The sequence below is a fragment of the Marmota flaviventris genome, chromosome 14, assembly GCF_047511675.1.
Source record: "Marmota flaviventris isolate mMarFla1 chromosome 14, mMarFla1.hap1, whole genome shotgun sequence".
NCBI lineage: Eukaryota > Metazoa > Chordata > Mammalia > Rodentia > Sciuridae > Marmota > Marmota flaviventris.
Genome location: NC_092511.1, coordinates 38,999,198 through 39,020,775, shown reverse-complemented (window position 1 = coordinate 39,020,775; position 21,578 = coordinate 38,999,198). Strand labels below are relative to the sequence as shown.

Here is a 21,578-nt window from a genome sequence, read left to right as displayed (position 1 = left end):
AAATCTGTAAAACTCCTCTGTATTAGCTCCAAGAGAGGAACTGCTGGTAAGCTGCTTTGAGAGAGAAACAGAGTGTGACATGCTTCCTTTCAAGAGAAGCAAGGATGGAGTGCTTGTCCTTCCACCTTACTCACCAAGAGACAATGGGTTAGGAATCACTTGCTTCATTTAGCCCAGTACTGCACATTGGAAAAGGCATTCAGAGTCAGTCTGCTTGGTTGTTACCTTGTCCACAGTTCCTAATTTCTTTCTGACCCAATTTCTTCTGCTATCAAAATGGAAATACCCCTTCACGCCATTGTTGCATGAATAAAATAAAGTTATAAGTGGGTGTGTGTAACAGAATTACAATGTAGCAAGTTCCTTCTAATGCCTCACTGATTGATATTTGCTCATCATAGAGGACTTGTTTCTTCTTGAAAGCTAAGACAGTCCCTGCTGTGTAGACATCTAGAAAAAATGAGGTAGCATCTCCCCACTCTGTTCTCATATACCTATTAGTCACTGGATTTCCATTTGAAATGACCTGATCCATTCCCTTCCTCTTTGCCATTCCTGAGGCTAAAATCTTGAACCACTGGAGATGCTCAATAAATGGTTGAATGTTCATCTCTAACTTTCGGAAGCTTTCTTATACACCGTCTTAACCTCAAGATCCTTTAACCTTTCCATATCATCCTGAACTGGTTTTCCTGTTGCCAACTGTAGCTCTTTTCTCAACTCCTATATCTTGTACAGCTTTCACCTCAATTTTATGAATACTCAAGTTGTTCCTGTAGATGTTAGTGCCTGAAGGAAATACTCTCATAGACATTCTCCCAAATGATGTGAAATGCCCATGTGAATAAAACCATAGGAGCAGAGTGGTCTGGTTGGGACTATATTGAAATGGCTGCCTGAGGAAGATAGGATAGGTGGAAAGAGGCCATTACTTAGGGAATTTTTCCTTCTCCTACTTGCATGGTTCCCAATTGTATTTTCATCATTCATTTCTCCACTGTATCCAAAAAAAAAAGCTTCTTATTTCATCCTCCCAATCAGGCCTACAGGACCACTCTAAAGCCATTTATTAACTATTTACTTGGTGCGAGCCTTGACTTTACAGAGGTAATCTTGATTAATTACTACAACAATCCTGTGTGATAGGAATTACTATTCCAATTTTGTTGATGACAAAAGAAACAGAGGGCTTAAAGAACATGCTCAAGGTCACATAATCAGGAGGTGAGACAATGGAGATTTGATCCCAGATGCATCTAATCCCAATGTTCATGACCGTAACCACCCAATTACATATGTTTTGATAAAGACCAAGAATAAGTCATGCATTAAAGATGAAAAAAAAATAAGTCATGGTATATCTCCTTATTGATATGTTAGAATACTCAACCTGCATCCAGTTGTTGTTACCTCTGTAGTCTCTCTCTCTCTCTCTCTCTCTCTCTCTCTCTCTCTCACACACACACACACACACATACACATACACTTTATTTATAAACTTAAAAGGAACCCAGTCTGAAAACTTAAACTCTTGGCTTTTCGTTTTTCTTTTCTAGATCACTCACTTATCTCCCTGTCAAAGTCATTCCATCTCAAGCTTTCAGAGGACTTAATGAGGTCGTAAAAATGTAAGTAAGATATTGCATATTAAAAGACATTCATAATCAAAGTAATGAATTTTCTTCTAAAAAACACAACTGAAAAAGAATAATTTTTCTAGAAGAGAAACAGTGTTTAGGACACCCAAGTATTTTTATCTTCAGAATACAAATAATACCTAGGGGCCTTTGAAGAAAAGGTATGATTTTCAAGAGTCATTAAAATCCAGATAATTAACCTTGGTTCAAAGAATTGAATGCATTTTGATAAGTGATGATACACTTTTTAAGTAAAAAACAAGATATATTTCAATCATAAAAATTCTTCTACTAGAACAGCTATTCCCTTGTGTCACATTTTTAGATAACTCCCACACAGAAGAAAATGTGTTGGAAGTTTATTGTGCATCAGAAGATAATCTTTGTATCTAAAATATAATAAGTGTATGACAAAAACACAGTATTTATAGATTTATTGATGAAAGGCATTTATCAGAAGTGTAAAGCAGCCTGATAATGCAGTATGATCTCATGTCTGTCAGATGTAAGTTCAATCATTTGTCCCTGGGTTTTTTCAGCTTCCAGAGTCAAAGACTCCATACATAAAGAGAAAATTTTCTCAGGAGAAAGAACTTTCCAGCATCCTCCTTAATGCTAACCTGAATCAAAGGATGGTTATTTTTTTCCTATAGGGCATCTCTAACATTAACAATCCATTGGACTTTCAGGCAGATTTACATCTCGAAAGAAGACGCTATACTGTTAAGCCTAGCTCCTTGGAGAAACTCTGCTGCTCTTTAGGGTGTTTAATATTATCATTATTAAGTTATTAAAATTCTATACTGAAAAGAAGCAATAAAAATATTAAACTAAGAATATTAAAATATGCTCAAGAATTGTGCATCTTATAGTGTATTTGCTGCTGGTTACAGACATGTCAGTTGACTAGAGCCTAACCCATGTTCTTCTGACTGCTCTCAAGTTTAAATGTTGAGTTTTGATAACTTTCAATGCATTAAGACCTCCTACTAAGAAAAGCAGCCACACAGTTAAATAAGCAAACATTAGGTAGGAATAAGATGAATCAGCCCAGGCAATCCATTACTGTGTTGTTCAGAAAAGACATTAACAGCCTTAGGCTCTGCCTTTCTATGGGCTAAAGCTCTCATCAAGTCTGAAGCGTTCGGTAAGCATTAACCTTAGAAATACACAAATGTACAATTTGTGAATTTGAGACTTTTATCTCAGCTGGCAGCAAATAGTGGCTCATGTTGGGATTTTGGATAACACTGACATTACTGACATACTTAGGGATAGCAAAGATGGTTGCTTTATGTTTGTGTGTTTTTAAAAAGTCAGTTTATTCACTAGTCCATTCATTTATTCATTCATTCTCTAACTATGCACCAGGCAATATAAAGCCAACAGGGATTCAGAAGGAAATAAAAATTTTTATGTTCTTGATTGGCTCAAGAATAAGAAAAACAGTCAAGGAAAAGGATAATTACAATCTATGATGGATGCCACGTGCAGAGGTTAACCATTACAATAGCCTCAGGAGAGTGTTTTGGGAAATCAAGGGTTAAGAGTTATTAAACAGCAGGTTGTGGTGATGCATGCCTGTCATCCCAGTGGCCCAGGAGGCTGAGGCAGGAGGATTATGAGTTTAATACCAGCCTCAGAAACTTTGTGAGGCCCCAAGCAACTCAGTGAGACCCTGTCTCTAAATAAAATATAAAAAAGGGCTGGGGATATGGCTTAGTGGTTAAGCACTCCTGGGTTCAATCCCCAGAACCAAAAAAAAAGTTAGGAAGCAACTAATTTAGACCAAATTAAAGCTTCAATACAGTGATGGAATCGGGACCCAAGTGTTCCTAATCTTAATCTTGAGACTTCACAAAAATATGATTTGCCTCTCCTCTCAGGGACTCAATTTCCAAAACAAGAGAGTCTGGTTAGATTTTCTCAAGAATTGTGCATCTTTCTCAAAGGACTTATCTACTTCTAACAAATCTGTGATTCCAAGTCACAGATAAACAAGAGAAAAGCCTGTCATATAAATGGGAGTTACTGAAACTTACATTTCAACTGCACCTGGGTTGTAGACACCCATGGGTGCTCCTAAAGGGAGATGTTAGTATTTCGTGATGTAAGCAGAACTCGCACATTCTGTTCTTTTCCAGAGGGACACAATGCAGCACCTAGTTGTTGGGTCACACACACACCCCTCTTTATTATGTAGACATAGTCATTTCTTTCATGCTTCTTTTTTTATTTTATTTTTTCTCCCCTAGAGAAATCTCTCAGAGTGATTCCCTGGAAAGGATAGAAGCTAATGCCTTTGACAACCTCCTCAATTTGTCTGAAATGTAAGCATCAGCTAACAGATAGTTTATTGCTGTACACTATTACCCTTGCTGGCTGGAGCCCACTTGGTATTTGTATTCAAGCATCTACTGCTAGGAATCCAAGAGGAAAAGACTCAGCAATTACTAGGTCTGGGCAGGCACTAATTTCTCTCACTGCAGTGGCCTGAAGGTTGCCATAGTGACAACTGCTTCTCCCTGGGAGCTGTATAAACCCTGAAACATCACAACACACTGTTAGAAATTAAAATTGACATTGTGAAGTTCTGCCAAGTAGCTCTTGCCTTAGGGAAGGGAGGGTATGGAGTACTTGGGGTAGTTGAAAATTTTGGAAAGGAGCTTAGAGATCATGAAGTGGTTCATTGGGGGCTGTTCTGGCATATTCTTTGTGTCAGTAAAATGCTTCTTGAATACCTACCATGAAAAGCCCCATATTGAGCCCCTGTGTGTTGGACATGCTGTATTTTGTTGGTGTTTTGGAATTCACTTTTTAAAGTAACCCCTTCCAATTCATCATTTTCTCTTAATTCCAAAAAGAGGATGGGAAAAGTCCAACTCAATTGAGTTTTCACATGATGCATCTGTGACCCAAAGAGGTCAACTAACTCACCTGATGTCACACAGCAAGTTGTACCAGAGCTGGACTAGAAACCAGGTCAGATGACTTTGAAACCAGACCTCTTACCACTGCCATATGTGGTTCCGACCCAAGCAAAGATCCCTCAGTCTCCCCTGCTTAGGAGTATCAAAAGTACAAGAAAGGGAAGTGTGGCAGCATGGGATATTTTTTGAACTCTACTGTTTGGCATTTCCTCTAGGTTGTGTCACTAATCCTCACAGCCACCTTGCAGAGTGGGATAATTATCCCTTTTGCCCAAAGAAAGGAATGGAAGCTGGGAAAAGTGCCACAACTTGACCAGTGTGAAACTTTAGACAATGGCAGGACTGGGATTCAATTCTGAGCCTATCTTTTTCAAAGCTCATGTATTTTCCACTATACCACAAGGTCTCCCTGTAAATGCTCCAGTGAATAACTATCTAAAAAGAATAATTAACCAATAAGTATGTGAGTACCCACCATGTGTCCAGTTCTGAGCCAAGCACCACTGGAATGCAAAGGAGATAAAATACAAATATCCACTAGGAGATGATAGTGTAGCCAGAGTGGTGAGACTAACTCACCAAATGATTACAGAAAAATCCAAAATAATGAGTATTTTAGTGCAAACAAAAATGTCTAGACTTGGCTTTGAAGCCGAATTGTGCATAGAGCCCATTATAGTTGTGCTCTCCCAGACCTAGAGATCTGCAGTTTTAACAAACTTCCCAGGTAATGCTGAAGCACATACTATATTGAGAACTACCAGGGAAGCTAATGATAATGAAGCCTCCAGTGATGTAAAGCAACATTTATCAACACAAAGAAAAATAAAGAACACTAAAGGGAATATTTATCAATTCCCAATGAAGTCCCTGACACTAGAATGCCAGCTCAATGCAGACTCTTTTTGCATTTTCACAATTGTATCCCCAGTCTCTAGGACAGTTCTTGGAACATGTAGTCATTCAGTAAATGTACATTGAGTGAATTAATATATGAACAAATGGTCTAAGGTAAGACCCCCAGAGATCTTTAAGAGGTAAAAAGCCTCTTCCATCTCACCCATATAATGCCCTGTGGCCCATGATTACTTGAGTTGGTTGTTGAAAAAATAATTACCACAAAATATCACTCACACTGAAGAATCAGATGCCTATTTCCATCTTTTATTTGCAAATATATGCCAGTTATAGGAAACCACAGCACTAGACTTGGAGTCAGAAAAATGGGGTCACACTCAAGTTCTGCTACTTTTCAGCTGTGTGACTGGAAAGAAATCATTCAACTTCCTAATTTCAATTCTAACAATCACTATTAACACCTGATAAGGCCTTGCTGTGAACTAGACACCCACATTTAGTCTTCCTCAAAAACTATCCTATGAGAAAACATCCAAGTTCATATGATTGGTAAAATCAGGATTAAAAAAAAACCAACTGGTAGCCGGGTGCGGTGGAGCACACCTATAATCCCAGCAGCTCCAGAGGCTGAGGCAGGAGGATTGCAAGTTAAAAGCCAGCCTCAGCAAAAGCAAGGTATTAAGCAATTCAGTGAGACCCTGTCTCTAAATAAGTTTTTTAAAAAAATGGCTAGGGATGTGGCTCAGTGGTCAAGTGCCCCCGAGTTCAATCCCCAGTACCCTCCATCCCCCTGCAAATAAAACCAACTGATCTCACAGTGCATATTCCTAAACTATATACTATATTTCTCTGTATAACAAAGGTGATTACCATGTCCTTAGGTTGTTATTACCTGGGACAAGAAAGCAGCACATATTTACAGGCTTTTTATTGAATCCAAAGTAGGCAGTACTCAACAATTGTGGCTACTTCTTACAGGGTCACAGTAATTGATGGAATGGGGGGGGGGGAGGCAATAACACCATTGTAGTATCATAGCTCAAATTATCTGTCTCAAATTATCTCGACCTATTCTATTACTCAAAACCCACCAACCTATGAGACGGGAAGAAGACATAATGTTATTATTCCAATTTTGCAGGAGCAAACACTAGCTAAGGGAAGTTAAGATGGGCATCATCACACAGCAAATTATCTATACACTATGCCTAAGTTTCCAAAAATCCAAACCCCTAGCCTCTACTCTGTGCTGTTGCATAGACTGGGTGCCCATCTGGATAATTGCTCAGTGTGGTTGCCAGTTCAATATGAAGAGGACTAATTTGCCTGCAGAGGAGAGTAACTAATTTGTTCTCTCCTGAGTGCAGAATCTCTCACCAACCAGGCTCCACAATGGGACAGGATCTCCTTGGCCAGGAGCTCTGGATGTCAGAGCTATTTGATGGGGAGCAAGAGGGGCGGGTAGAGATGTACAGCTATGATACCTACACCTGCCTCTTCAAAAGGTTTGAGCCAAGCTCCCTCAAAATAACCAATAGGTCTTCAGCAAACCATTTCCATCTCCAAAGTCTCGGGAGCTCCTCTCAAGCACATAAATTTGCTTGATTTTGTTGATTCCATTTTCAGGCAGCAACCTCTGGTGACCACAGCCTCATGCATTCCAAACAATACCCATCAATTAAACTGCTTCCTATTTCCCCCTCTCTTTACAGATTGATCCAGAACACCAAAAACCTGGTACACATTGAGCCTGGTGCATTTACAAATCTTCCCCGGTTAAAATACCTGTGAGAAATTTTCCTTTTTAACCATTTGGGAAGGGGAAGATCGGCATCTGATGAAAACCAAAATAATTAAAAGGCTGAGAAATATTTTTTAAAACCATCTACTTGGCATTGTTTGCATGTTCCTCCTCTTTAGCTCTCTGATTTAAACTTAATCGACATTTCTTATTGGCTGCCATGCTGGGTTCTTCTGCATACATGGAAGTGGTTCCCAGCATTTTTTGTGTCCCAAACACCTGAGAAGAACATCACTCTTTGCTGTGACTTTCAGAGCTAACCCTGGGAAGGGAGCGGGGGTCACAATATTCCAAAAAGGGTACATCAGAATCTCTAAGGTGAGCAGATAGTAGATGAAAGTGGGAGAGGCAATTCTGATTTGGCCATAGTTGCTGGTTGAGAATTGTGTATCTCCTTTATCTCATTTGTTCATTCATTTGTCAAGTGAAAACTTCTTAAGTACTGCCTTCATGTACTGAGAGAAATAAACTAAATAATCTTTTTTTTTTCCCATTAAATCATACCAACACTACTGGTTAGCATGACAAATTGAGTACAACTGTAGCCCAACAGCAATTGTCCTTGCCAAAATTCCTGAAAATTGATACAATCTATAAATTGATCAATAGCAGAGCTTCTCACCTATCAAGTCCTCCCTACTCACGCAGAAAAATTTAAGTCCTCCTAGTTTAGATAATTCTCTCTTCTTTTTTAAAAAATTAAATTTCATAAACACCCCAATCCACTTCCCATCACTACCTTAAAAAAGAAAAACAAAGGGGCAGGGAAGGAACATCACTCTGGTGATCCACATCATCATCTTGCTCCCAGGCCTCCTGCAGGAGGTGCTGATAGAACTGGCACAGCTCTTCGGCAACTCTAACATTGGACAATTCCAAACCCTGGTGTTCTGCTTTTCCCAATCTTCAGGAGACCTAGAGGCATGTGAGCATCCTGCAGTATCAATCACTTTGAAAAAACATAAGAATAACAAAGAACCAAATTTGACCACTACTGCCCCTTATTATTCAAGAGTCATTATCTATTAAATAGTATTTTCACCCAAAAATATGATGTTCCCCCAACCCAAACCCTCTTGCCCAAACTAAGCCCAAGCTGCTGTCTCCAGCCACAGACAGGGCATGGATTCTCATTCATCCATTCTAGAGAGTTATGAGTAAAGAAGAGACCCACAGCCAGAAGGGAAACCTGGCTTTGTTCCATTGTCACCAGGGTACCAGAAAGTTCCTATCAGTTGTCCAGGTCTGGTGAATTTAAAACTTAGTTGGGGGAAATCCAACTGTCTGGATGCCTCTGAAGGAGTCCATTCTTATAATAAAAAGTTCAATTTTACCTGTCACTTAAGCCTCTCTCTTCTTTGGAGGTTAAATAAAAGACTGGAGGAAAAGAAGAGGATCCTTGAGTAGCTCCAGACACCACAAGAATGTACAATGGTTTCAATGAGGTACAAGAAAGAACTTCCTGAACTGTGAGGTAGATAAATAAAGGAAGGTTTTTAATAATGAGGAAGATGAATTTCTCACATGAGATGAATCTTCCTGAAGTGTTTGAGTTAAAACCTGCTCCAAAAGAGAGGGATGCTTTCTATAACTATCAAGAGCACAGAATAAGCTAATTACCAGAAGGAAACAGAATGTAATAAAATAGGAAAATACAATTGATCTAATGTGAAAAGACAGGCTGAAAATACAAATGGAAAAGACCTGAAAGCAATTGTGAATTGTGCTGCTATGAACATCGATGTAGCAGTATCCCTGTAGTACGCTCTTTTAAGGTCTTCAGGGAAAAGTCCAAGAAGGGCAATAGCTGGGTCAAATGGTGGTTCCATTCCCAGCTTTCCCAGGAATCTCCATACTGCTTTCCAGATTGGCCGCACCAGTTTGCAGTCCCACCAGCAATGTACAAGAGTACCCTTTTCCCCACATCCTCTCCAGCACTTGTTGTTGTTTGACTTCATAGTGGCTGCCAATCTTACTGGAGTGAGATGGTATCTTAGGGTGGTTTTGATTTGCATTTCTCTGACTGCTAGAGATGGTGAGCATTTTTTCATGTACTTGTTGATTAATTGTATGTCCTCCTCTGAGAAGTGTCTGTTCAGGTCTTTGGCCCATTTGTTGATTGGGTTATTTGTTTTCTTATTGTTTAATTTTTTGAGTTCTTTGTATACTCTGGATATTAGGGCTCTATCTGAAGTGTGAGGAGTAAAAATTTGTTCCCATGATGTAGGCTCCCTATTTACCTCTTTTATTGTTTCTCTTGCTGAGAGAAAACTTTTCAGTTTAAGTAAGTCCCATTTGTTGATTTTTGTTATCCAACCCAGATGCCCTTCAATAGATGAATGGATAAAAAAAATGTGGCATTTATACACCATGGAGTATTACGCAGCACTAAAAAATGACAAAATCATAGAATTTGCAGGGAAATGGATGGCACTAGAGCAGATTATGCTTAGTGAAGCTAGCCAATCCCTAAAAAACAAATACCAAATGTCTTCATTGATATAATGAGAGCAACTAAGAACAGAGCAGGGAGGAAGAGCAGGAAGAAAAGATTAACATTAAACAGATAGATGAGGTGGGATGGAAAGGGAGAGAAAAGGGAAATTGCATGGTAATGGAGGGAGACCCTCATTGTTATACAAAATTACATATAAGAGGTTGTGAGGGGAATGGGAAAATAAACAAGGAGAGATATGAATTACAGTGGATGGGGTAGAGAGAGAAGATGGGAGGGGAGGGAGGGGGGATGGTAGAGGATAGGAAAGGTAGCAGAATACAACAGTTACTAATAGGGCATTATGTAAAAATGTGGATGTGTAACCGATGTGATTCTGCAATCTGTGTTTGGGGTAAAATTGGGAGTTCATAACCAACTTGAATCTAATGTATGAAATATGATATGTCAAGAGCTTTATAATGTTTTTAACAACCAATAAAAAAAAAATTTAAAAAAAAAACCTTACTTCTTCCAAAAAAAAAAAAAAAAAAAAAAAAAAGACCTGAAAGCTTAGTTCCAACTCCTAGATCTCTAAATAGGAGTGATTAGAACAACTTCTCCAGAGCAGTAGGGGCCTTTGAATTTTTACGGTCTTCATCAGCTAGAAATGATACTGATAAAGCCAAATTCAATGTTTTTATTTAAAGTGAAAATAGCATTTGCAAAGTGCCTTTCTACACCTTTTTGTCTTTATGCCTTAATGACAATCACTTTTACCCACTCTCTGCCCACATCACCATCCTGCCCTGAATCATAGGAGCATCTGTAACACAGGCATTCGAATGCTTCCAGATGTTACGAAGATCTTCTCCTCCGAATTTAATTTCATTCTGTAAGTACCCGGCTGATTGCTATGCATAACAGTTTCCTATTTGCAGCTAAAATTTGGAAAGTAAATATTTCTCATTTATTTCCTCAAGAGAAATTTGTGATAACTTGTACATAACCACCATACCAGGAAATGCTTTTCAAGGGATGAATAACGAATCCATAACACTGTGAGTAAACTCCCAGAAACTCATTCTGCCACACAGCCTCCTGCTATTCTTACTTCTGGCTTGAGGTGAGCTCTTTCTCATGTTTTAACACCTTCTTCACCAACTGTTGACATCCTTTTCAACCTAAAATGCCAAGGGTTGGGGGAGTGATATGGGATCACTGTTGGGTTATATATTCACAGGACAACTAATCACTCAATTCAGTTTAAAATCAATCAAATAGGTCCTAAAGATTTGCAGTACTAAATTTCCAGGTGATAAAATTGTTCAGTGAATCAGTGGAATGCTTTGAGGCTTGGAAAACACAGCCTAGAGGGTTATGACTAAAGAAAAAACATGGTTAAAGAAACACAGGAATTTCAAGGTTTCAACTGAGCAAAGTTTGGAAGGACACTCTCCAAGTAGGTAGAGTAGTTCATCAATGGACTTTGTTCTCTCCCTCTGATTTTTCACTTACCCCTTGGATCTCTCTCACTTTATGTTTGAAGTAACACCATCAATGCCCATTTCCTCCATTCCATGATACTTAAAAATTATGACATTTCATTTGACAGTCACTCTTAGGTTACTAAGCTCACAAGCCCTGTCCTTTTCATTATGTTTCCTAAGGACCTGCCATTTAAAGTATCATCCATGAACTGGCATCTTCAGCATCATCTGAGAGCTGGTTAGAAATTCAGACTCTAAGATCCGTGCAGACCCACTGATTTAAAATTTGCATTTTCACAGGATCCCAAGAAATTTACATGTAATCATAATTTGAAGGGCACTGTACTCAGTGCCCATACCCTTTACAATGCACCAGAGTGACTTCCTTCACTCTAGAACACTGCCATCCCTCTTCACATGGATACTCTCCCTTGCCCACCACTCAGAAGCAGCGTCCTAAGCACCATGTCTCATTTATCCAAAGTCCAGTGACATATATTCATTTCTGCTCCCCACATGCACATCCCTCTCACTCTTTCCACCTTAGTTACAGCCCATGGTGGGATTGTGATGAGGCAATAAATAAGCTCAGGGTGGAGGGTAGAAAATATGGATTGGAATGACCCTGGAGTAAAGAGAAAGATGAAAGCAAGAGGAAAGATCATCTTAACTCCCTTTTATAGCAATGGATCCTAAAAATTGGTATCAATGGCACACTGCATTTGTATAATACTTTTACTTTATGTGGATATAATTTTACACATATAATTGCCATGTTACAAAACTGTGACTAACATAGCCCCAGCTCAGACTGCAATCAAAAGGATACAGAGCAACAACCAAACTAATTTTAAAATAACTCAAATTCTTTACTAGCAACTCTTGAACACTAGGAAGGAGACTCTGTAGATCCCAGAAATACTTTTCTATAATCTTTCAGTTCTTGCCACTTCCCTCACACACTATGGCTCTGGCAGCGGTGTATAAATTGTTTCCAACCCACCATTGCATAACAGATTTGTAACTATATATCATGTCCCCACATCCCCTGTTTCCACAGGGTATTCACAGCATGAACTCTGAGTGAGGAGACACCACATAGCTTACGACTTTTGAGTCTCACAATGCCTTTAGTGAGAACACAAAAGACACGACAATATTCATGTTAAGAAGCTTATAAACTCAATGAGGGTAGGAGACATGAAATAACAAAGGAATAATACAAGCCAGTAGATATTCCCCTCCAAGTGTGTGGTATGCAGAGAATTCCTCTTGGGTTGGAGAACTCCAAGGAGGCTACATGGTGAAGCTGAGACTTGAATTGTACCTCACAGATTCAGTAGTATTTGTATGGGTAAATGTATTAAGAGCAGCTAATATTTAGACAGCATTATTAAATGCCTGGACTGTTTTAAGTACCTTTTAAAACTCATTTAAGTTCCACAGCAACCTTATATGGTAAGGTTCAGCTCCACTTTTAGACAAGGAAACCAAGGCATGAAGGGCTTAATTATTTATCCAAGGCCAAGATTTGGACCCAGGCAATCTGGCTCCAGAGGGCATGTTCTTAACCATTATGTGGTATCAAAATAGAGATGGGGTAGTGAGGAAACAGCAAGAGCAAGAGCATGGCCAGGATGAGGCTCACACCTCGGAGTGAACATCCTGTTTAAGAAATGAAAGATGTTTCCAGATAAATGGCTAGGGTGGAGGGGACACTGGATTGCAGGGGTTTTGAATGCAAAGATAAAGGGGACAAGGCTTGGAAGAAACTCTGAAAAAAACTAAGAAGAAACCATGTACTAGAGTAGCTTTTATGCAAAGATCAAAATATTCAAGACTTTCATCAATTTTATCCTTAATAATCAAGAACCAATAGGTAAATGTGCAGGAATGGGAGTGGAGTGGAATGAAAGGGCAGAGGCATGAGGGGCACACTGGTATAATCCACAGGGAACTATGAGCTCCAAGATAGGGCCACCCCACCAAACTGAAGAGAAACCAAAGCTTCCTTTCAGACACCACATTCTAGTATGTATGCATAAGAGCTGCATGGTATTCTTTTTACAGGGACATTAACTTGTGTTGGTTATGAGTTTAAGAGGAATAGTACCTGCCAGTCGGGTGTAATTGCCCCACCTCTGAAGTTAATGAGGACTTCAAATTCATCTCTCCCAGAGGGCCTGTGAGGAACTGTGCTTCCAACTCCCTCCTCAGTCTTGGCACTTCATCTGGAAGGGGAGTGATTAGTCATTTGCTTGGCACTTATTCTCAGCTGAATGGGCCCTTCTGTGAGTGAAGGATCATGTGGAGCACCCTGCTGGATAAAGGGTATTACACTTAAAGAGGAAAGCTTTATTTTCCCAGCTATAAAGTTCAACTCCTTAATTAGAAAATAATGAAAGCAAGCCTTCTCTTTTCATTATTAGTAGTATTTGAAATTTTGCTTTTAGTGGAACCTGTCCTGCCCTCACCCCACCTAAATCTTTACCAACTGTGAGCTCATTTAATGAAAACAAAACACTTTACTTGATGCAGGAGAAGCTCAGTGGGGCTAATGCTAAAACTATGCATTATACTCTTATGTCCCTTTATAGCCACTTTGGCTTTTCATTAAATCTCCTCAAGATGCCACCTTGAAATCCACCCCCACCCCCACCCCACTGCAAATGAGCAGCACTTAGCTGCACCACCTTTAAAATATTCTGGATGATTGGTGATACCAGTCTCAAAAAAGAGGCAACCTTTATTCACATCTGAAATCTAATAAGACAAGGGAAGGTCATGGCGATTTTTTTTCTAAGATCCTTTGGAGAAGGAGTATCTGGTAAAGCATAGCAAGATTCCTGGCTGCACCCATGACGAAGCCTTAGCAGAGAGGCTGCTGGGTGTTGAAATAAAAGGCTACATTTTAGTCCCAGCTTTGTGCCTTACCATCAAGCATGCTTAGCCAAGTCAGGCCACCTCTACATGCCTCCCTCTCTGTCTATTCAATGATATTGTGAATGCATCCTTAGGCAGATCCAATTATTATAATTAACTAGTTAAAGGCTAATATGCAGTAACCCACAGCAGGTTAGTTATTTTAGATCATACTGAAAACACTGTATCTCATCATCTCCTTTTGAATATTTTTTATGTAAAAATTTTTTAACTTGGGCTGGGGAGGTGGCTCAAGCGGTAATGCGCTCGCCTGGCATGCGCGGGGCACTGGGTTCGATCCTCAGCACCACATAAAAATAAAATAAAGATGTTGTGTCCACCGAAAACTAAAAAATAAATATTAAAAAAATTATCTCTCTCTTTCTCTCTCTCTCTCTCTTTAAAAAAAATTTTTTTAACTGACACATGACTTTCCATTTGTCTTTCCACTAACAAATAGAACAATATGACTAACATATTCCTTACCTAGAGTCATCAACTATTATATGACTTACAAGGCAAATGACTTTCCATTTGTCTTTCCACCAAGAAATAGAAAGAATGATGTGATTAACATGCCTATACACCTTACCTAGATTCATCAACTATTACCAGCTTGCCACAGCCACTCCATCTATAGATGGGAGTATATACATTTCCCTTTTGCCAAATCATCCAGGAGAAAATTATAAAGATAATGACATTTCATTCCTAAGTACTTCAGCATATATCTCCCCCCTCCACATAGTACCTTTATCCTTAAGAAAATCACTGGGAATTGTATTACATCATCCAGCCCATATTTAAGTGAAAATGTCTTGTATGGGTTTTTCAAATTTAGCATCCAAAGTTTATGCATTGCATTTTTGAGTGGACTCAGTCCTCTCAATCTCATCTCCCATACCTCTTCCACACCTAGAACTGTCCCTTTGCCTTCCTCTGTTCTATATGACACTGAACCTGTTGAGAAGCTCAGGCTGCCTCGATTCATTTGGCTGAATTGCCATGACTAGATTTAGGCCAGATATTTCTATCAGAGCACCGCAAAGGGAATGGTATGTCTCTCACTGCATCAAACCAGGAAGTCACACTGTTCCATTACTTGGCTACTTGCTTAAGATGTTGACAGCCAGACCTCTATTGTAATGACATGTTTTTCTCTTTGTCATTTATAAGTAAATCATGATGTGATACCCTGAGTTGGTGGGATGTTCAGTTGGGTAACTATCTTTCAGCACAGTTGATTACTCACGTTATTTCAAAGGGAGTTACAAAATGGAAATTTTTACATTCTAGTATTCCTCTATATTTATTAGCCAGTATGTCTACAAAAAAGTGACTTCCTTTGTTGTTGTTTCTGTTCCTGTCTCTCCCTTGCTCTTTCTAAATATCACTGTGGAATGTGGATTTCTCAGATAATGTATTCAATATATAAGAATTTATTACTGTCATCATTCTTTTTGATGCCTGTCACCTTCTTTATTACTATATATGGTAAAGTCATATAAGTTGGCATGAACTTGGCTGAGGTGAAGGGAAACATGAAAACTCAGTGCTGCTGAAAGACAGGCAGTTGTTCCATATCAGGGAAAGGGATCCCTTGCTACAGAGACAATGACACCCACAGAAAAGGAGGCATAAAGCTAGTGTCATGGCAGCACATAGCAGTGATGGGGTAACTGTTAGCCACACAATCACTGCCAATATATCTACTAGAGAACTGTCTTCATACCTGGGGAATGCTTCAGATATAGAAGGACTTCAGTAACATGCCACATGAGGAGCTACATACAGTTATTTGATTAAAATTGGCTTACAGATATCCAAACAGAAGGCCCTTCTACAGCAGGGACACTTTTTGAGACCTCAAACACCTGCAAATATAAATTAATCCTTCTTTGAAATCATCCCCAAACTAGGTAACTACAAGATCCAAAAGAAATACAGCAGCATGTAGAAGTGCTACTCCCAGAAGTGCTTCTAGAACCCCAGGAATAATGTTTGTAATAAGACAGCATTCAGCGGCAGAATATCATCTGTGATTAATTTCTAAAGCCCAAATCTTATTTTGAATAAAAAAGATGCCATTCTCTCTGCTTGATTCACAATTACTGATATTTGAAGAGAGAACCTAGATAATGCTCACAAGCAAGGGGCTGCGATTGTGATAGAGGAGCAAGGGGGATACCTCCATTTCTATGCCCCTGACAGAATTCTCCAGGCAAAGGGAGCCCTTATCATTTCATTCTGACACCATGAGGTCTTGGGAAAAAATTATCTGAGGTGATCTCTAGATGTTTTGAAAGAGCACTGGAGGCATTGTGCTGGCGCGATAGTGCAAGGGTTCCCATTCACATATGTAATTCATCCAGAGAGGGGAAGCCACTCTGCTCATCAAAACAAGGCAGCACATGCCATTATGTGCCACTGGGAAGAACAGAGATGAGGAGCAGCTGAAAAGAAAGCAGTGAGCCATAGTCTTTGGAAAATTGGAACAAGCAAGACCTGGGCTATAAAAAAAGAAAGAAAGAAAAAGACATGAAAATTATCTAAATGCAAAAACATCCAAGATACTGGCTCAGACTAAAGTATCTTGAGGGCCCTCAAAGAAGGAAGACATTTAGGCAGCTCAAGCCACTGACCTAGACTGCTCTGCCCAAGAACAGAAGGGCACATACCCCAAAGGAAGAAAAGAACAGTTCAATTAAACAGGTAGCTTGAAGTTCATGCAAATTCTGCCCAGAGTATGGAAAGGTAGACCCTTTCCCTATGTTCTGGTAGAGGGCTGGAGACTACTGCAAAATACAGTCATAATAAGATCAGCACATTAAGCATTTACTGTGTCCCAGAACCTATTTCTAAGTGTTCAACATATGTTTATCCCTGTAATCTTCAAAACAGCTTTATGGAGTTGATGCTATTATTATCATTCCTACTTTCAGATTAAGAAACTGTGACACAGAAAGGTAAGCAAATTGCCAAAAGTTAGCTCAGTTTATAAGTAACAGAACTGGGACTGAAGCCCAGGCAGTTGAGCTCAATGCTTGCAAACTTAACCATGAGGCCTCACTTAAAGGAATGGCATTATGAATCCACAAAAAAAGATAACCTTATGTACCAAAACTAGGATCAGGGCAGCATGCAACAGTGAAGGGCAATGCCACTGAGACAATTGTAAGAAGCTTTGCTTTCCCCAAAACAAAGGAAGGACTACTTTTTCCTGATCCACTAGAAAGGTATCTCCATCACTTAAAAGTAGAGAAAGCAATGACTCTAGACTTAATATGGGGCAAAAGACATTCTGATTTGCACCCTGGAAATACTGAGAACCTCATCTTACCATGGTGTATTCTATGGTGAGGGTTCCCAAACTGGTATGGCTGCCACTCAGTGGGAGCATTTGTTACAAAAGTGCATATTCCTGAATACCACTACTAGACCCTGACTCAGTAGGTCTGTAGTAGCCCTGGTCAATAGGCCTGAGTCTGCATCTTTGACAAATAAGTCCAAGTGACTCTGATTCAGTGGATGGAGGAGAATGCTTTGATAAATACTGGCCTAGATTCTAAAAAATCAATTTTTTCAAAGAAGTTCATTGAAAAGACAGGTATGAATCTCTCATCTAAAAAAGATTGCTGCTGCACACAATGGTGTACATCTGTAATTCCAGCAACTTGAGAGGCTGAGGCAGGAGGGTTGCCAAGTTCAAGGCAAGCCTTGGCAATTTAACAAGACCTTGTCTCAAACTAAAAATTAAAATAGGTCGGGGCTGTAGCTCAGTGGTAGAGCACCCATGGGATTAATCCCCAGTACCAAATAAATGAATAAGTAAGAGGGATTGCTATAAAGGAATTCAGCCACCCCAAATGACAGGTGTTTGACAAAGAATAATATTCTAAGTATAACTTTTTTAAAGCTCCCATAGGATCTAGCTACTAAGAAGGCAAGAAGGTTGTGTACAATTTCCCAAAGCAACAGGTATATATCTAGTACCTATTCTCTCAAATTCTATAATATAAAAAGTAAGGAAGAATTATCAGAAAATTTCATCTCATAATCCAGTGCAGATAATAGTTAAGAAAATAGTGTGTGAAGCTGTAAAATCAGAGAATCCTAGAAGAGAGCAGGTGAGAGCAGGGGAAACCAGGGCGGGGCGGGGGAGGGGGCTCTCTCTGCCATGGAAGGGCATAGCTATCGCTTCAGCCAGACCATGGACAGCTCCTTCCAGGTACTAGGCAGCATGTGAGGCCTCAGGTTTGTGGGTATTTGTTTTTAATTAACATGTATTAATTGTATATATTTATGGGGTACAGTGTGATATTTCAATATGTGATTGGTATATAATGTATAGTGATCAAACCAGGATAATCAACATTTCCATCTCTTTATAATTTCTTTATGTTTGGAGGCTTCAAGCTTCCTTTTTTCAGCCTCTTCATTAAATATATAACGGGATTTTAAGAAATAAATAAGCTTCCTCGCTCTCTTTGAACTCAATTTAATGAGGAGGTTTTCAGAATTATTTTGTAATATCTATATTTTCTGAATTTTTTCACTTGAATATCATACCTCAATATGAGTACCACCTCTATTTATTTGCTGATTTGTCTCAGATGTGATATGATGGGAAGAAATCAAACATATACATACACTACATATACATACACTATATATACATACATATGACATACATATACATAATACACATTCATATACAGCTCAAGGTTAAAATCTCTGTTCATTTTGTTTAATAAAGACTAGAGAAACCCCATGGACAAAAGCCACCTAGAGTAGGAGCAGGTAGAGCAGAGCATGCGTCTGAGCCATTTCTCAAGTCACTCCCCAAGTCTGTCCCTAAAATGGTCATCCAGCTGCCAACAACCCTGGAGAAGAGGCTAGACCTCACTAGATATGGGATGCTCAAACATGTATTACATTCCAGTCGTTTCTCACCTAGGTCTTGCATCATCATTCACAAAGAACCCATACAAATATTGCATGTAAGATAGTGGCTTTACAATTTGTTTGGTTTGATCAATAGTAAGAGATTCTTCTTACATAAGCCCATTTGTTCATCCAATTCATTTAACATATACTTACTGTAATACTGCAGATGCCAAGCATCTGTTATGAATGTGGAAGGTATGCTAGGTGAAAAGCAATTTAAAATCCTTTTTTTCATGAAATTTATGCTCTGGTGGGGAAGAATAAGTAAAATAGCATCATGGGTCAGATCATGAAAAGAGATGGAAGAAAAATAAATTGGGGAAGGGAGATAAAGAATTCTGGGGATGGGAGATAGGCATTTTAAATAGAGCAGCCAAAGAAGGCCACATTGAGAACATGACATTGAACTCAGCCTTGCAGGAAGACAGCAAGTGAACCTTCGGTATTTAGGGGTGGGAGGAAAAAACAATGATGTCTAATGCAAAACTGATATGTTGGAATTGGTCCCAGACAAAGTGTATTCTGGTCCCATTCCTGCCGATGGTGGAAGTCATTTTCCCTCTCTGAGCCTATTTCCTTCTTTATAAAATGAGAGAGTGTTCCTGCTCCTTGAGCCCCTCCAGGCTCCTTTCTGGTTCTAACATTTGTTAATGTCTGTGTTCTAAGGATTCTCTTATGTCTTAGTCTGGGTAGATGTGTGTGCATATATGTATGCATATGAGTTAAGTGTGTTTATATGTGTATGCCATAAAAATTCTGAAACAACGTTTCATAAACATTCCTAGCCTAAGTACTCGTAATACACAATAATATTTTCCATTTTGTTCTATTCTATTTCACTTTTTAAAATGCTGATGGCACTCAACTAAATTGATTTCACTGTCCACTAATGGTTCTTACAGAACTCTTTACAGATGTTTACATCTTCTTGGCTTTGGAATCAACTCTGGCATCACAAAACCACCTACTCACCCAAGAAAAAGAACAGTTGGCTCAGTGCTGGAGCTTTGCTCTGCCTTTGGCTTTCAGCAGCCCAGAGATCCCACAGCCACAAAACCAAAGGCTGAGTCTCTGGCCTCAGATCACAGCTCCACCACCGCTTCCCTTTCACAATAAGCAAGCTGCACGGCAACACTGATGCTTAGCTCTTTTTTCAGGATAAAGGAAATGATGATGAGAATTAAATCATAAAATAGGCATACAATGGCTGGTCAAGTATCTGGCACTTAATAAACACTTAATAAATTAGTGATGGCGGGGACGGAGGAGGTAGAGAGAAACCAGAGCAAAAAGAACAGCTTCTTCCCTGCAGGCCCTTAGAATCTAAAATGTTGGAGGAATCGAGCTAGATATTGTGAATGCCAGTGATTATCTCAGTAATAAATGTCACAGGAGGAAGAATGTGTGCTTCCAAACTGGGTTTCTATCAGTTCCTTCCCATTTCTAAATCCTCTCTCCTCCCTCCTTCAGCAAACTATATGGAAATGGATTTGAAGAAGTACAAAGTCATGCATTCAATGGAACAACGCTAATTTCACTGTAAGTATGTGCTTATTTCCCTAACTCATGAATAAAAATGAAATATCACTCTGGCTACCAGATCATATTCAATCTTCAGCAACTAACTCAGGGCAAAAATAAACTTTCAAGTGGCTAGTCCTCAGTGTTTTACGCATGTTACTAGGCAACCGGCTGGCTGGAAACCCCAGAGCACCCTGATTTCAAAGACAGATGCAGCCTCAATACATTGAAGTTGACAGTTTGCTGAAATATTCAACACCTTACTTGATGCCTCCTCCATCGCACAGCTTCCCCCTCTGTCCCCCTCACTCAGGTTGATGGTGTATTAGAGGCTGCATGATTTCAGAAAGAAATTCTTCCCCAGGCCTCACTGCAGAGAAATTGGGTGACATCATTTACCAGCCTAATTAGCCTCAAAAGCCCCACCCAGAAAGGCTATCTCCCTCCTACTCGGAGGGAGAAAGCCCCTGTTCCCAGGTGAGGGAGCTCACCCCACCCTAATCCCTAGCCTAACAGCCTCTAACCCAGGGAGAGTGACCCTACTCATTGTCCCCTTCTTCTCAACCTCTCTCTTTTTTTTTTCCCCCCTGTGGTTCCTCTTCTAGAAGAGTGGCACATTCCCAATCCCATGGGGACATGTGACCCATCACAAGTACAGGATGAGGTGCCAAAAACCATACAGTTGTGCATAGTAAAACCTAAGAGCACACAAAAAGTTCAACTAAAACCAAAATTTTAGAAAAACCAACAAAAATGCTTTTTAAAGAAGTGAGTCCTATAAACCATGATCTATACCATATAGGTCATATATGGTGTATACATAGATACTTCTCAAACTTGAACACACATGAGAATAACCAGCAGATTGTTAAAAAACAGAGATTCTCTGGGCCTTACCCCCAGAGGCACTGATTCAGTGGATCTAGGTAAGGTCTGGGAATTTGCAGTTTTTAACTAGCTCCCAGGAGATCCCGGCACTGGCAGTTTGAAGTTAAGTAGCACAACTCTATATGAAATACTAATTATTTTATCTATAGA

The 21,578-nt window shown here is 39.5% G+C and overlaps 1 protein-coding gene across 1 annotated transcript in view; it reads left to right on the top strand.

Moving 5' to 3' along the window:
* Positions 1-21,578, top strand: part of Lhcgr (luteinizing hormone/choriogonadotropin receptor) — a 57,837-nt gene that overhangs the window by 19,232 nt on the left and 17,027 nt on the right. Inside the window, 6 exon segments of the mRNA XM_027934329.2 lie at positions 1,557-1,628; positions 3,893-3,967; positions 7,138-7,212; positions 10,481-10,555; positions 10,644-10,721; positions 20,490-20,558. Coding sequence (XP_027790130.2) covers positions 1,557-1,628; positions 3,893-3,967; positions 7,138-7,212; positions 10,481-10,555; positions 10,644-10,721; positions 20,490-20,558 — 444 coding nt within the window.